This window comes from Dipteris shenzhenensis, chromosome 7, assembly GCF_047967505.1.
Source record: "Dipteris shenzhenensis isolate YYH24624 ecotype China chromosome 7, Dip_SZ_1.0, whole genome shotgun sequence".
NCBI lineage: Eukaryota > Viridiplantae > Streptophyta > Polypodiopsida > Gleicheniales > Dipteridaceae > Dipteris > Dipteris shenzhenensis.
The window spans coordinates 22,160,495-22,178,157 of record NC_141602.1 but is presented as its reverse complement, the minus strand read 5'-3'; the positions used below and the strand labels follow the sequence as shown (position 1 = coordinate 22,178,157).

Genomic DNA, 17,663 nt, shown 5'->3' with positions numbered 1-17,663 from the left:
TTTGCATTGCAGCAGTGGGAGTGCTAATTGATAATGCAAGATTGGATCTTTTTTCATATAGATCAAGCTGAAAAAGTCCACGATACAAATTGCCAGACAACATCAAAGCATAGTCATTCTCTTTGTCTCTGACCGCGCACTTGTCATCATAAAAAACAGCCTGAAATCCTTCTCTATTGAGTGAGGACACTGAAAGTAAATTCTTCTTTATGCCTGGCCCATAGAGAACATCTGAAATTCTGAAATCTGTGCCATCAGTGGATGTGAGAATAATGTCTCCCACTCCCCACATTGAATAAGAATAATTATTCGCACAAGTCACCTTCTTTTTGGTGGGTGGAGGATGTAGAGATACAAATAGACTCTTCTTGGAAGTGACGTGCTTTGAAGCACCATTGTCAAAATACCAAGTATGAAGTGTCTCATTGATACTAAGAGAGCATGCACATTGCATCCTTTGAAGGATCATGAGTGCAAGTCAAGAAAGCATATGGGTCATCATCATTAGTGGCTGTAGCATCTGAACTACCCACTGAAAAATATGAAGTGCAAGACAGAAAGGCATAGTGCTCTTCCACAAAGTTGGCTAGAACATCTCCCCCATCATGAGAATGTGGAGCTGATGCATCTGACACAGCCATACCGGAATCCCTTTTCTTCTCTTTGGCTATGCGCTTCTTGCATTCTCCAATATAATGACCTGGCTTCTTGCAATAATGACAGATGCCCTTCTTTTTCTGCTTATCTGTATCACCCTTTGCCTTATAAGAGGACTGTCCTGAATCAGCTTTATGGTGATTTGTGGGCTGATTGGCATGTGGCTTTTGCTGCCCTTTACCCTTGGGCTTGAACTTGGAGAGCATGGCATGCTCGCCAGCCCGAGTTGCCATATTTGCGCGTTTGCTCCTCCTGCAACAGAAGTCCTACCAACTCGTGAAAAGAGAGAGGATTGCTGCCCCCCCTCAATGACAAATTCAGCGAGGGATGGAAACCGAGATAGAAATCAGGAAGAGAGTTCAGAGTGGTGGTGATCATCTCTGAATCCGGAATGACTTCATCAATATTCAACACTTGTTCCCTCAAGTCCTGAAGCTTTGTGAATTGAATCTCCCTCATCCATATGCGTATGGGAAAGCTCTCACTTCAGAAAGGAAACTCTGGCATCATTTCTTGCTGCAAACATACTCTCTTAGATGTCTTGCATGACCGAATGTGAGGTATAATGAACCTCTTGACAGAAAGAGAAATTACTGAAAGAGCTTGTGCATCTCTAGAGTCCCATCTTTTTTGCTCTGCTGTGGGAGCTCCTAGAGCAGCTGCTCCAACTACTTGTGCTGCATTTGCACCTCTACCTCTGCCTCCAGCTGTAGGAGTGACAGGTGTAGCCACTGTATCTGGTCTTGCTTCATCTCCATTGACATAATCCCAAAGATGTCTGCCAATCGAGATATTGCGAACCATGAAACTTTATAGGGAGTAGTTGGTGCCATCCAACTTATCCTCGTGTGTGAGAACTCTGAACACCTCATTGGGGTTGTTCTGAGCCATTTTCACCAGATAATCTTTAAAAAACACAGCAAAAAGACCAATAAAATCCCTTCCTGGGATGTAAAATGCACAAGTAAAATTTGCAAAGAAAATCTGCCCACATTGATAAATACTGTCAGCCTATCAAAGGCTCAAAATGCACTTCAATGCTCTGTTGAATGCCCAAAAATCTGCAAATAGAATCTGCAAAAAGTGGCAAAAGTCTGCAAATTGACTCTATTGAGTCCAGAACTGGTTGCAAACTTCCAAATGCTCTTTTTCCTGCAAAATTGCAACCCAAATGCAAAAGCCCCAATTTCTCGCACAAAATTGCATACAAAAGAGGGCAAATGATATGAAAGCCCCAAATGTTGCACAAATTGCACTCTGCCTGCAAAAGCCCCAAATTTCACTGCAGATTGTAGTGCAATTGCAAAAAGCCCCAAAATTCTCCAAAACTTGCAGATCTACTGCAATGTCTGCTACAGCTTCAAATGTGCTCCCAAAAGCGAAGCCAAACAATGGCTGATGCACAACTTAGCTTGCAAATGAACTCTGCTTGCAAATGACAGACACCGAACACCTTTAGCCTGCAAAAAATATTGCAAGTACAGAACTGTACGGAATCGTTTGTACAGATTGTATGGAAAAAACTGGCACAAACGTATGGAACTGTACAGACGAATTCTGACGCGCAGTATGGACGAGCGGGAGCTGGAGCTGAAATGCAAGAATTGGAAGCAAGAGACTAGGAGCAGGGAGCAAGTCCGGGAAGGAAGTGCTTTGATACCAAATGTGAGAAAATAGAATGGAAGCAAGAGTGAGCAAAGAGAAAGTGAGCTGAACATAGTTCACTCCCGAATGTCAACTGAACTGAAGTGAATGAAGTGTGTGTACAAGGATAGAGATAAGGGTTTTGTCTAAGTGACAAAACCCTATCTAATCACTAACCGTAGTTAGAGATTAGATCGTGGTTAGAGGGAAAAACCTCTAAGAGGGAAAAGTGCCCCTAACTCACTTATTACATTACATTGGCCACTACCTAGAATATATTAATAATTCTAACAATAATTCTAGAGGATGAGCTTGGGCATGTTCTTGCATTCATCTAGATATATGCTCCCGCCGTAGTATCGGACATGCAAATTCGTCCTTTTGAAGTTTTTGTTCATATTGCGGCTTGCTGATAATGCGATAATTCTTGTCTCAAGTAGTGCGTTGCCCTAGGAACTAGATTGTATTTTGCTTAAATGTTCATCTGAGAGAGAATAAAATGAAATCGTATAGTCTTCTCAAGGCTCAAGCTATTGTAGCTTGAATAGAGAGAATGTGGATTGCTTTCTAATTAGCCTTCTCCCTTAGTGCTAGCCTTTGTGACAATTGAGTCTGCAATTCACCTCTAGAGTATCGACAGAAACTCAATACGAAGACCTTTGTATAGTGGATTAAAGATTTGTACGTGTAAGAGCATATGTTTATATTATGGTCTACACTCACCGTTGGGCACTAATGATGGTGGTGGGGATGTGTGAGAGCATATGTTTATATCATGGTCTACATTCACCATTGACTAATGACATTGGTGGGGATGTCATAGTTGCTAGTCCCTACTATGGGTGATGGAGTTTGTGGTTTTCATCCTTATGAGTGACTATCATGAGATTGAAACTGCACTATGTCTTGTGTTTTTAGAGGATGAGTTTGGGCATGTTCCCAGATTCATCTAGATATATGTTGCCGTTGTATTAGCGGACATGTAAATTTCACCTTTTGAAGTTTTCATCCATGTTGCAGCTTGCTGATATTGCGATTAATTCTTTTGTATCTAAGTGGTGCGCTGCCCTGTTAGCTAGATTATCTAAACATTATTTAACTTAGATGCTCATTTGGGAGAGACTAAAATGAAATCGTATAATCTTTTCAAGCAGTTTTAGTTTGAATGAAGAGAATGTGGATAACTTTTTGATTAGCCTTCTCCTTTAGTGCTAGCCTTTGTGATAATTGAGTTTGCGATTCACCTCTGAAGTGCTGATAGAAACTCAATATGAAGACCTTTGTATAAAAGGGATGCTTAAGTATGCGTGTGTGTGTGTGGATTTGTATGTGTGAGAGCAATATGTCTATATTATGGTCTACACTCACCGTTGGGTGCTGATGACATCGGTGAGGATGCCATAGTTGCTAGTCGTGATGGAGTTTACGATTTTCATCCTTATGAGCATCTATCATGAGATTGAAACTCCACTATGTCTTGCGTTTTAAGAGGATGAGTTTGGGCATGTTCATGGATTCATCTAGATATACGTGCCCGCCATGTTAGCGGACATGCAAATTTCACCTTGTGAAGTTTTCGTCCATGTTGTGGTGTGTTGATATTGTGATAAATTATTTTTATCTTAAGTGGTGCCCTATTAGCTAGGTTGTCCAAGCATTATTATGTTTAGATGCTCGTTTGGGAGAGATTTAAATTAGTCTTCACAAGTGGTTGTAGATTGAATGAAGAGAATGTTGACTACTTTGTTGATTAGCCTTCTCCCTTAGTGCTGCACTTCACGTCTGAAGTGCCGACATAAACTAAATGGATGCTCAAGTATGTGCCTGTGTGTGGATTTGTACATGTGAGAGCATATATTTATACTATTGTCTACCCATCATTGCTGATGATGTCGTGGGATGTCATAGTAGCTAGTCCGTGCTATGCATGATGCAGTTTATAGTTTCATTGTTATGAGTGACTATCATGAGAATGAAATTGCTTTGTGTTGTGTTTTTAGAGGACATGCAAATTTCACCTTGTGAAGTTTTCGTCCATGTTGTGGTGTGTTGATATTGTGATAAATTATTTTTATCTTAAGTGGTGCCCTATTAGCTAGGTTGTCCAAGCATTATTATGTTTAGATGCTCGTTTGGGAGAGATTTAAATGAAATCGTATAGTCTTCACAAGTGGTTGTAGATTGAATGAAGAGAATGTTGACTACTTTGTTGATTAGCCTTCTCCCTTAGTGCTGCACTTCACGTCTGAAGTGCCGACATAAACTAAATGGATGCTCAAGTATGTGCCTGCGTGTGGATTTGTACATGTGAGAGCATATATTTATACTATTGTCTACCCATCATTGCTGATGATGTCGTGGGATGTCATAGTAGCTAGTCCGTGCTATGCATGATGCAGTTTATAGTTTCATTGTTATGAGTGACTATCATGAGAATGAAATTGCTTTGTGTTGTGTTTTTAGAGGATGAGTTTGGGCATGTTTTTGGATTCATGTAGATATATGTTCCTGCTGTATTAGCGAACATGCAAATTTCTCCTTGAAAAGTTTTTGTCCATGTTGTAGCTTGCTGATATTTCAATAAATTCTATCATAAGTGGTGCATTGCCTAATCAGCTAGATTGTCTAAGCATGATTTTGCTTAGATGCTCGTTTGGGAGAGACTAAAATAAAATTATATAGTCTTCACAAGCAATCGTGGCTTGAATTAAGAGAATGTCTACTACTTTTTGATTAGCTTTCTCTTTAGTGCTTGCGTTTGTCACGATTGAGTTTGTCCTTCACCTTTGCAGTGCCGACAACAACTCAATACGAAGACCTTTCTATAAATGGATGCTCTAGAATGTGTGCGTGGGTGGATTTGTATGTGCTAGAGCATATGTTTATGCTATGGTCTACACCCACCATTGGGTGCTGATGACATCGGTGGGGATGGCATTGCTGCTATGCGTGATGGAGTTTATGGGTTTCATCATTATGAGTGACTATCATGAGATTGAAACTGCACAATGTGTTGTGTTTTTCGAGGATGAGTTTGTGCATATATGTTGCCGTCGCATCAACAGACATGCAAAAATTTCATCTTGTGAAGTTTTCGTCCATGTTGATGTTTGCTGATATTGCGATAGATTCTTTTAGTGCTGTCGTTGCCCTCTAAGCATTATTTTGCTTAGATGCTTGTTTGGGAGAGACTAAAATGAAATCGTATAGTCTTCACAAGCAGTTGTATCTTGAATGAGACACTTTTACATTAACCTTCTCCTTTAGTGCGAGCCTTTGTCCTGGCTGAGTCTGCCCTTCACCTCCGGAGTGCCGACTGAAACTCAGTATGAAGACCTTTGTATAAATGGATGCTCAAGTATGTGTGTGTGTGAATCTGGATGTGTGAGAGCATATGTTTATACTATGGTCTACACTCGCCGTTGGGTGCTGATGACATCGGTGGGGATGTCATAGTAGCTATGCGTCATGGAGTTTATGGTTTTCATCCTTATGAGTGACATTCATGAAATTGAAACTGCACAGTGTGTTGTGTTTTTAGAGGATGAGTTTGGGCATCTTCCTAGATTCATCTAGATACTTGTTTGGAGCTGGTCTGGAGGTTGGGGCAGTGCAAGAACACCTAGCAGACAGGCAGCAAGTCAGCCAGGCTGTAGGTTTACAGAACGGGTCGGTTGGCTGGAGGATTTCGGGCCTGCAAAAGGCTCCCAGCCTTGGGGTCTTCGTATCCATTATGTACCCAGTGAGCAGGGACTCTAATTACGCAATTTGGGCTGCGAACACAACAACAGGGAGGTCCAGAACACCAGCAGCAGGTCTTCATATTTGGGCTTTCTACACAGCAGCAAGGAAAGAATCATGGGAGGGAGACTCGTGCCTCACCATTGGTTGTAGACGGAGGCAGCAAGGAGGTCAAGGATCAAGCAGCAAACACTGCCTTATGACTGGCTGTCCAAAAAGCGGCAGGAAGGTGTGTTTGTGGGGCACCACTTCTGTCCAGGTCATTAAGGTAGAACGCCTCAAGGTAGGTGGTTTGCTGAGTTTGCTTGAGATCCAGTTGCTAAGTGGGAAAGTGTTTCTATGGAGATCATAGTAGTTTTACCTAAAACGAGTAGAGGCCATGCGGTATCACTAGTCGTGGATCGATTGAGTAAAATGTGTTGTGACAAAAATGGCAATGAAGACGCCTGAGTTAGCTCGGCAATTCTTTGAGAATATCTATCGCTTGTAAGGCTTACCTGCCAATATAGTAAGCGATTGAGATACAAAGTTTATAGTCATTTTTGGCTTGTTGTGTTCAAAAGGTGGAACCCATGCTAAATATGAGTATGATTGATCATCCACAGAGTGATGGGTTAGATTGAGAGAGTCAAGCAGATCCTAGAAGATATGCTACGTGCATATGTAAGCAAAAAGTAAACCAATTGGGAAGAGCACTTGCTCCATAATGGAGCTTGCTTATAATAGCGTCAAAGACTCAGCCATAGGGTATAATCCCTTATGCTGATGTATTGTTTTCAGCCTCAAACCCCCATGGCCATTGGACTCAAGAAGGAGAAGTTACAATTCAAGATCTCAATGAGATGTTGAAAATCGCAAAAGATAATGTTAAAAAAGCACAAGACTGTGCTAAGCATTATGCCAACAAGAGCCATCGACAAGTCATCTTCAGGAAAGGTGATAAAATATACTTAAGGTGTCTAAGCATTCAGAATCTTTAAAGATGGGGGTAGTCCCAAAATTATCACTGAGGTATTGTGGTGCATTCACAATACTTGAAAGAATTGGAGGTATTGCTTATGAGTTAGCCTTTTACAAAGGCTGTACAGTTCATTCAGTCTTCCATGAGAGTAGATTGAAAAAGGTTTAATGTGTTGATGATAATGTTGTTGACATAGAGCCTGAATCCTTGTCACATGACCTGAAAAGATCTTGGATATACAAGATAAAGGACTAGACACTCAGTACGATGTAAGTGTTTAGTTAAGTGGAAGGATAGGCCCAAAGAAGGCTCTACTTGGAAAAAGTTGCACACTTCCAAAGAGATTCCCAAATTTTGTTTTCAAGGATGAAAACTTTCTCGAGGGGGAAGTAGTGTCCCCTCAATGGTAATCCCGAAGTCTAGGTGAGCTATGCTATTTGAAGGCACGTACAGGATTTGGCTTTTTTTTTTTTTTTTTTTTTTCCAAAGAGAAGAACTTTCTATCAATGATTGAGAGACCAACCATACAAATGAGCCATCCGAAAGGTGCTGGTCATGGGGAAAATAGAAAAACTGGATGTTCGAAAAACCAGCCTTTTTCCAGAGAACCTAGCTCAGTACCCAGGGAATCTCTGAAACAGGGGCTAACAATCAGGGGAGAGGTCTATACATCCAGCGAATACCTCGCTCAGTAAACACATAAACTATACCTGCCTTGCCTTGCAAAACATTCCCTTTGTATGATGATTGCCCTGGATCTGAAGTCCTGCACTCCTAGATCGTGCGCAGGGTGTAAATGATATCGTCAGATTGCGACGAGGGTGGCTGCTTGGAGAACCTGATGGCCTTCCATCACAAAACTGCAGCGGGAAACCTAGATATTCTAGGCAGTGATGCTGGACACTGTCTCCATACTCTATCCTTTGGTGAAGGCAAGGGGTGTGGATGGGAATTTATCCTAAAGACCTGCTGGCCCTAGATCCTGTAGGTTGGAGAGGCTGCATCAATGGAGAAGGCATGACCCCTCTCCGTTAGCCATGCAACCATCCCCCAAGTGAAGTCTTGCTGTAACCTCTGCATATTGGCAACAATCATTAGGACCCCGTCCCTATCCTCTGCACTGCGGGGCAGCCCCATAGACAATGCGGGATTGTTGGCTGACTGGGCAGTCACAAAAATAGGCAGTCCCACAGAAAAGGTCATAGGACTTCTTATAGCAGAAGCGTTGGCTTTTGTGCAAGCCAATTATATGGTGGCCAAGTGAAGGAAAAGCTGGTGATCCAAAATTAGATGATGCTGTCTACATACAGCATGCACATCACCCAGCGTGGCTTCCAGCAGGGAGGATTCACTCAGCCATGATCTGCAACCTTAAAACGCATGCTGCTGCCAGCCACCAGCATCAATCCAGACATGAATCAAGCAGCCAGGAATCTGCCATGTCCGAGGCAGCACTACTGCGTTTTCTTACTACTAGCTCTGCATGCATGTGTCCAGGCTGCTTATGTTTGGCTAGCTAACCCAGGTGAGTAGCAATAAAGGGCTCAATCAGCGTGGATAGCACACGTATGGAATGAGTACAGCCCAGCCACCTTAAAAACACTGCCACCCCTCATACGGTACACAGCCCATACAACAGCCTGCATTTGTCACCACACACCAATCCAAAGAGGGGAGCTCTTCTAATCCTCCCAGTAGCGTGCACATAACAAGCTGACTTTTAGATGAGGGAGAGCATAGCTCTGTAGGCCATCTTCTGGTGGTTCTAGTGATGCCCTATAGGCCATGGTATGTGCCTTGTAGGCGTAAGTGTAGGCACTTGTAGTGTTAGTGCCTTTTAGGCCACATAGGACACTTGTCCTATGGGACACCTAGGACAGTTAGTCCTAGGTCTAGGTACAAGTACCTTGTACTTAGATTCTTTCATTATCTAAGATTTGACGTGACGGCTCACTCAGCGACTCTTTGCTACCTGCACTCTCTCTCTCACTCATTCGATCCTTCAGAGGTATCAGAGCCACGGATCTGTTCCGTCCCCGTACAGTCTGTACCAAATGCCCGTAAATTTCTGTATCAGCTGTCTGTACATCCGTCGTACCTGCGACCAGTACACCTGCTGTACATTTCTGTACCTGCGATCAGTTACATTTCCGTACCTGTGATCAGTACTGCTCTCAGTATCTGTTCGTACAGGGGTATTGTAATGTGCTTTGCCGTACAGATCCGTACTTCAGTCACCGTACAGTTCCTTCAATACTTGCGCCGCCATACCAGTTGCATACTTGTGCTGTCGTACATCGTACACCCACGTACTTGCATTGTACATAGTACAGCCAATGTACTTGCGTACTGTACATTGTACAGCCACGGATTGCTCCATACAGTGTACACAGTACCTTTTCCGTACGATCATACATCCGTACATCGTACGGTGTACTTGATCTGGTACTTGAGTTGTCGGTACAGCTAGTACTTCTCTTGAGGTCTCCGTACAGGTGTTGCACGTACAAGGTCACATTCAAGACATGGTATTTTTTGGGGCTTCCAGTTCATTTCAGCTTCTTTGGTTGCAAATTCCTACAAGAACATTGGGGATTTGGGATTTGGTCTGCAATTTCTTGTTTAATTGCAATACATTGGGTCAGATTGGAGTACATTGAGTCACTTCTACAGGACATTGAGTCATATTAGTATACATTGGGTCACATTTGCAAAAATTTCAGCAAAATTTAGGGCTTTTCTGCATTTGCCCTCTTTTTGGCCTATTTGCCCTCATTAAATTTGGGGCTTTTGCCAGATTTGCTGTTTTTGCAGTGAACATTGCCTGTCACAGTCACATTTGGGTCAGATTTGCATTTGCCCTTTGATTTGGGTTAGAAATTTGCAGATATTTGCTGTCATTTTTGGACAGCCAGCTTTCTGCAGTGATAGCCTTGAGGCTTTTGGGTTTTCAGGTCTTTTTTTAAGGTATCACATTTGCTATGGCTGGGAACAATCAAGATTTATTTGGAGTTCTTCGTGAAGATGATAAGTTGGATGGCACCAACTATCTGATGTGGTCTTATCTCATGAAACATATTCTTGTTGCAAAGCATTTGTGGAATATTGTTTTTGGGGCTGATCTGAGGCCAGCCAATGCTACAGTGGTTGCCTCTACTGCTGGTCCTTCTGCAGGGGGTACTCCTCCTGATGTCTCTTCCTCTAGCACTCCTGCTGCTGCTCTTCCAACTCAAGAACAGTCAAGATGGGATGCAAGAGATGCAAATGCACATTCATGCATTGCTTTATCATGCAAGAGAATCATTATTCCACACATCCGGTCTAGCAGGACAGCAAAGGATGCTTGGGATAAATTGGCTTCTCTCTATTAGATTCGCAATGAAGCTCGTGTTGCATATTTGAGAAGGCAATTACAGGTAGTCAGTATGAATGAAGGTGACTCTATGGATGCATACCTAACAAAGGTCAAGGACCTCATGGAACAGCTTGCCAACATTGATGAGGTGGTGCCAAATTTACAGCTTGTCAGTACCACATTGAATGGACTGCCAGATACATATCAAGGGTTTGCTACAACCCTTCGATTAGTGGCCATGGGTAATCCAGACCACTATTCTTTTGATCAGCTAGTTACTTTGCTTTTGCAGGAAGAGCAAAGTAGAGCTAACAGACAAGCCATTATTCTTGATCATGCATTTGCTTCACAGCAGAGAGGAAGAGGCAAGGCTTCCAAGCCTATGGGCAAGCCGAAATCTGCGCATAGCAGCTGCAGTTCCTCCCATGCATCTAAAAATACAGCAGATAAGGCAAAGAAGAAAAGATGCAACTATTGTCGCAAGCGTGGACATGACATTTCAGAATGCAGGAAGCGCATTGCTTCAAAGAAAAAGAAAGCAGGATTGATAGTTAATGCCTCTCATGCTATTGAATCCCATGAGCTAGAAGATGCTTCACATGCACATGCTCTTCAGGATGATTGGGCATGGGCTGTCCATTGCTCATTTGATCCCTCCAAAGTTGATGCACTCTTTATTGCTAATGATGCTCAGTCCTGGTACTTTGATAGTGGTGCTTCCAAGCATCTCACATCTTGCAGACAGTTGTTCCATTCTTTAGCTGATGCACCTCGAGGGGGGACTATTACATGTGCTAATAATGCTTCAAATGCTGTAAAAGGAGTTGGAGATGTGCAGCTCACATGCATTTCAAGCCATCCTGTCGCTCTGACAAATGTTCTTTTTGTGCTTGGCATTGAAGTCAACTTGATTTCAATTTCAGCAATTGCTACTTCAGGTTTCAGAGTAATTTTTGATGGCTACAGATGTCTAGTTTATGATCTTCGTGATGATAATACCATAGTTCTCACTGGCACTTTGCAAAAAGGGCTTTATCACCTTGATCATCATTCAGCTGCACTTTCTATTGAAGCATTGGCTATTTCAGATTCACAGCTTGCTGAAAGTCATCTTTGGCATGAGAGAATGGGCCATCTAAATTATAGAGCTCTTGCAAAGCTACATTCACAACAGATGGCAACTGATATACCTCAAACTCACACAGTTTCCATACATGTGTGTGAGGGTTGTCATTTGGGTAATATGCATCGATTTCCTTTTCAAAAGAATTGTCCAAAACTCTCACAAAGGAAATTGCAGCTAGTACACAGTGATGTCTGTGGCCCAATGAGGACAAATGCCATTGGGGGGTATAAGTATTTCATGACTCTCATTGATGATTTCACAAGATATTGCTGGGTATATCCTTTAAAGGCCAAATCTGAAGTTTTCTTATGCTTTCAGAGATGGCTGAATATGGTTGATAATGAATCAGGATGCAAGCTTGTCACCCTCGACATAGATAGGGGGGGAGAGTATATGTCAAAGGAGTTTGATGCATTTTTGTCTTCACGGGGCATTATTCACTCATGCACTACTCCTTACACCCCTCAGCAGAATCCTGTTTCCGAAAGGAAAAACAGGTCCACAATGGAGATGGCCAGATGCATGCTTAAGGCCAAGTCTTTGCCCGATAAATTTTGGCTTGATGCAGTAATGTGTGCCAACTATGTGCTGAATAGATCACCTACATTGGCATTGAAGACTATTACACCTTATGAAGCATGGAAAGGCAGGAAGCCTTCACTTTCACACATGAGAGTTTTTGGATCTCTTGCATATGTTCATGTACCATCTCAACTGAGACATAAGCTTGATGACAAGGCAATCAAATGCATATTTATTGGCTACAGCCAGGAGAGCAGAGGGTATCGGTTATATCAACCAAATATTGGGAAGATTATTGTCAGTAGAGATGTGATCTTTGCTGAACATTCAGCTTCTCCTCTTGTGGACTGCAAAGCAAAGCCAGATGTGGACATGTTTGATGCCTTTGAATCTTGGTTACCTCTGCCATCATCAGAAGAGGATTTGGACCAGCAACATGAGCCTCCTGTAGGCCCTCCACTAAGCAATAATCAGCCACAACCTCATGCTGATTTGCAGGTTTCTCTTCCGGCACAAAATGATCCCACTACTCGTGATGCAGTCATTGAAGAAAGAGCTGTCAATAGACAGCAAAGGCAAGTTCCCAGATGGCTTCTTGATACATTGAGGGACAGCAGACAAGATCAGCCTTTTGCTGCCCGGACAAGATCAGGGAATAGACAGCATGGTCACTTTCTTGAGTTTGCACTCCTTGCTACAACTTGCAATGAAGAGCCTCTGTGCCATAAAGATGCTTTTGACAGCAAAGAGTGGATGGATGCAATGAAAGCTGAGTTACAATCTATTGCCAAAAATGACACATGGGAATTAGTAGATCTCCCTCCTGGCAAGCATGCCATCGGAACGCGGTGGGTCTACAAACTAAAAAGGAAATCTGATGGCAGCATAGATCAATACAAAAATCCGTCTTGTTGCAAAAGGGTATGCCTAACAACAAGGCATTGACTTTGAGGAGACATTTGCTCCCACATTCAGGATTACTACCATTAATGTGTCATTGCCATTGCAGCCCATCATCATTGGCAAGTGCACCAACTTGACATCAAGACCGCTTTTCTTCATGGGGATCTGCAGGAAGAAGTCTATGTCACACAACCTCCTAGCTTTGAGGCTGTTAATTTTGAAAATAAGGTATGCCGGCTTAGAAAAGCCCTTTATGGTTTGAAGCAGGCACCCAGGGCATGGTATGCCAAAATTCATGCACACTTACTATCCCTTGGTTTTCAGAATAGTCCCACAGGACCCACTCTTTATGTCCGTGGGAGTGGATCTGATTTTTTAGTGCTGATTTTGTATGTGGATGATATGCTCATCACGGGCCTAGATACTTAGCAATTTGCAGCTTTCAAGGCTGATTTGCAGCAGATTTTTGACATGTCAGACATGGGACGGCTCCATTATTATTTGGGCGTTCAGTTTGCTCATGTTGAGGGGGGTATCATGGTGTCTCAGAGCAACTATATTGGATAGCTCCTTGATCGTTTTCAGTTTGAGGATTGCAAGCCAATCTCTACTCCAGTGGACCCTGCTTCAAATTCTCAGCCCATGATGGGAGCCCACCATGTGATATCACTCTTTATCAGCAGGCTGTTGGATGCCTTATTTATTTATGTCACACCACACCTGGCTTGCAGTATGTAGTATCTCAGCTCAACAGATTCATGCACATGCCCAGTTCACAGCATTGGCAGGCAGTGAAAAGAGTCTTCAGATATCTTCCAGACTGATGCATATGTTTGATCCTATGGTGTGTTTCCACATTCTCTGAATTTTTCTTGAGACACTGTCTGTTTAGTTAACCTAATGTGGAGCTTGGTTACATTGCTATAGAATATTGGGCTTTAGAACAACAAATATCTAAATTTTTACGATTGGATATATCCTAGCCTTACAAAGGTATAATGTGCAGCTTGGTTACATTGCTATAGCGAACCAATCTTCCTTGGCTTGCAATTTGCTTCATGCACCTATTTTCATATTTTGTAGATGTGAAACCTGATTGCAGGCTACTGGGATTCGCCCATGGAAGGATTTGTAGCCTCATCGTCTTTATCTTGTGCCTATGGTTTTGCTATTATCGGCAATAGAATTAGTGTTGGCAGCTTTGCGGTGTTCCCGAAGGGCACCCTTCATTGGTCTGCAGTTTCAGTCAGCTTGTCAGTTGACCTTGTTGTCTGCCTACCTTCTTGTCTATCTATACTGTTACTCTATACTGCCTATGGTAGCTGAAGTCAAGCAGCTTGACCCTTATGCACACAAGAATGTTTGAATCTAGAAATGTTCAGGTGCAGGCTGATTGAGATTTGTCTGGCGTGTCCCGCTCTTTCTTTGATTGTTTTAGTTTTGGAATTTGTTACAATGGAAAACAATTCGAAACCACAGAATTTTTAGCTTTTATTGAATTTGTATTATTGTGTAACCTTAAACGTGATTGAATTTGCATTATTGTGTAACCTTCAACATTATTTAATTTTGTAACTGTCAAGGGGTTGTTATCCCAGTGGTATGATGCAAGGATGCCTGTGTGCAGACCTGGGTTCAATCTGTGGGACGGGCATATAGTGATATTCTGCATGGTTAGTTTCCTGATTGCCATGTAAAACCGAACGACACAGATGTATGGTTGAAAGGTGTCTCATATCTGCTGCTATGGGTGTGATGTTAAAATGACCCTTGTGTGTGTGTGTGAGGGAGAGAGAGAAGAAATTAAATGGAAAGAGCAACGGAAGCTTATTAAAGGGCCATGACGGAACAATAAAAAATAAATAATTGCTTGCAATGATATTCCTTGTTGTATGTAGTTGTGCACCCCACACAATATTGTGATTTTGTCTTTGCAGTCTTCTTAAATGTTGCATCTTATTGACCACCTGCAGTTCCGAGATGAAGCTGAACAAACTGGGAGCATTGGGGTCAGGAGCATTGAGGCTGGTGGATGATGTCGTGCCAATCAGATCATTATATTTGGGAGTAATGGGCTGTCAATAATGGGGTTATGTTAATGACGTCATATTTTACAGATTTTGGGAGCAATGGGGTTCTGCCAATGGGGTTTTATTTTGGGAGAAATGGAGCCTAATTTGGGAGGAATAGAACCTTTTTGAGATCAATGCTGCCCTTACGTGTCATTGATGTCTCGGGCACCCTCAGTAGCGAGGGAGCGGTTTGTTTTTAAGATACCACATGACTGGAATTTCCACATGATATCACACACTTGGACTGAAGGTCTGCTTGTTTTCTCTGAGCGAATAAAGCAGGAGGTCCGCAACTACTTCTCATTCGCCGATTTACGAGGATTAACAGACCCTTACGGGTGGGCATTGGAACTGGCCACCTTCTCTGAAGAGCCCTGCTACCAGAAGATGTTAGAATTCTTAAATGTACTCGCTACTGATGGAGTGAAATTGGTTTGGATGGACACTTTATGCATCAATCAGATGGATATAAAAGAGAAGAGTAGAGAAATATCAAGCATGGGTGAGTACTACAAGTGCAGCCAGGGATGCTATGCTTCTACCCATGGTGTGGATCGAGGATTCCGATTGTGGTCGGACGGCCAAGATCCAGTTCCTCGTTGGTTTTCAAGGGCATGGACACTGCAGGAATTCTTGCTGCCTAGTACACTCACTTTTGTAGTAACGGGATTACATTTTGCAACCATACAACTTGTGAATTATGTGATCGAACGGTCACATGTTGGGTACTGTCGATGCACCGTGCGGCAATTGGATTCTCAAGCTCTCCCTAAGCCAGATAATTCACAAATGAAATATGTGGACCTCAGAGAGATCATAACAAGCGATGATCGCTGTCCTAAATGTGGCACAAATTTGATACGAAAGGTCTCTATAGAGGATGAGGCGGGCATTCTTTATTTTGTAGATCGGGAGGCTTTTTTCTCCTTGATGCGTGCTGAGACTCTTGTTCATGCAGCCTTGCACCTGGATAATGCTGTCGCACGTGCTTCTGAGGTTGCTGGTAGTAGGTTTGGCAGGTTTGGCCCTGATGGTGGTGAGACACGGGCTTTTCTACAAACACGAAGATGGCCAGCCTTTAAGGTGGTGTCAGAGATCGCAGCTCGTAATTGCTCACTGGAAGAGGATCGAGTGCTCTCTATACTGGGTCTGCTACCGGTGAAAGATCTGAGGGAGGTGCAGGCAGGGAAGACCCTGGATGAGCAGATTGCAGGTCTCGCGAAGCTGCTACGGGATGATGATGCGTTGATACAACTATGCGCTCTGGATGCAAAGGCTTATGGAGCCACAGGGATGTCATGGGCTCCGGATTTTAGCACCACTAAGGATCGAATATATGGTTGGCAGACCATGTTAATGAATTTCAGAAAGAGTGTGGTTGTAAAAGAGGTAACAACTGCTGGAAAAATTGGGCTTGCAGGGAAACTCGTTCAAGTTCGTTTAAGGCTACCAGCATTGGAGTCGGCTTGCTACACGGAAGTATCTTTGGGCTATGGCGACGACCCCAAAGGCCTCCAATGGGAAGAAATATTTAGCCGGGGAGAAGTACAACTCTGCCGCAGCAGCAATGCAGAACTGGAGCTTATTGTGGAATTTGTGGGTAGCTACTACAACACAGGTGAAGTCAGGCTGGCATTAGCTGTTGTTGAGGGTAGCTCCTGTCTCCCGTCTTCTGCAGACTGGATAGAATTTGATTCCTGGTGGTTACATTTGGGTGCCTGTGAGCAAGAGGCAGGAGAACCTTCTCAACGTAACTTGGTGATGGTGTGCATTAAAAGGGACGAAGAACTGCACAAGATCGGTGTTATGCGTTTGAACTCTTCCACAACCAACCGTCTCTTTGGAGATAAAGATGAGTGTGTTGTAGTAGTAGGGGGATTCGGACATGACTTCAGATACTCCTTACATCCTCCTGGTACATCCTCTCCATATCCTCATTTTCATTGTACCCACAAATTCATGCGAACAATAACGCACAAGCCATATTGGAGACAAAAGACAGAACACTCGAAACTAAGCACCCAGCTAAGAGACAATAAATCCGAAGAACAAAGACAAACTGCAAAAAGTGTTTTTCGCTCAGAAATATCTGTCATCCAAGCTATCTTCAGGCACCTACAAGTGCAATAGGAGCAATCTCATTGTGGCTTGTTGAAAGAAATCAATCTCATTGTGGCTTGTTGAAAATTTCTTTTTCCACACAACCAGCACCTGGATGATCAATAAGGGTGCCGTCCTAGCATGGGTTGCATCATATACAAGAAATTGTTTTTCTTAAATTAAAAATTTATGTGGTATTGTATTTGTAAATGGACTTGTGCATAGGACAATTGTAATTGCTCTCTCTTTGAAATGAACTTACATGTTGTTGCGATATCACATCCTTTGAATGATTGTGCATAGGACAATCGTAATTTCTCTCTTTGAAATGAACTGACATGTTGCGATATCACATCCTTTGAATGATTGATCAAGTAACATAAGTGGATACTATTTAGGGTGGGCTTTTAGAAAGCTGAGTGCTGAGCCCTCGAGCTACTGCTACTGCGAGCCGTTGCTCCCCCTGACGCCATGCCTTCCTTGGCTGCCCCGTTGCCTCCACCCCCTCTGTACTCCCTTGCCCTCCTTGCCGCCCCTTTTGTTCTTGCCGCCCTTCTTGTGTCCGTTGTTGCGTTGCCTCCC

General features: G+C 42.9%; 1 protein-coding gene across 1 annotated transcript; it reads left to right on the top strand.

Moving 5' to 3' along the window:
- The first annotated feature begins 15,199 nt into the window (after window positions 1–15,199).
- Window positions 15,200–17,111, top strand: LOC147900101 (uncharacterized). The gene has a single exon (XM_087376579.1). It carries the CDS (start codon window positions 15,207–15,209, stop codon window positions 17,109–17,111), a length of 1,905 nt encoding a protein of 634 aa, XP_087232705.1. The 5' UTR covers window positions 15,200–15,206.
- Window positions 17,112–17,663: the final 552 nt, after the last annotated feature.

Bases quoted from the DNA above. Each gene is read 5' to 3' on its own strand.
- LOC147900101 (XM_087376579.1), top strand. From the start codon at position 15,207: ATGATATCACACACTTGGACTGAAGGTCTGCTTGTTTTCTCTGAGCGA.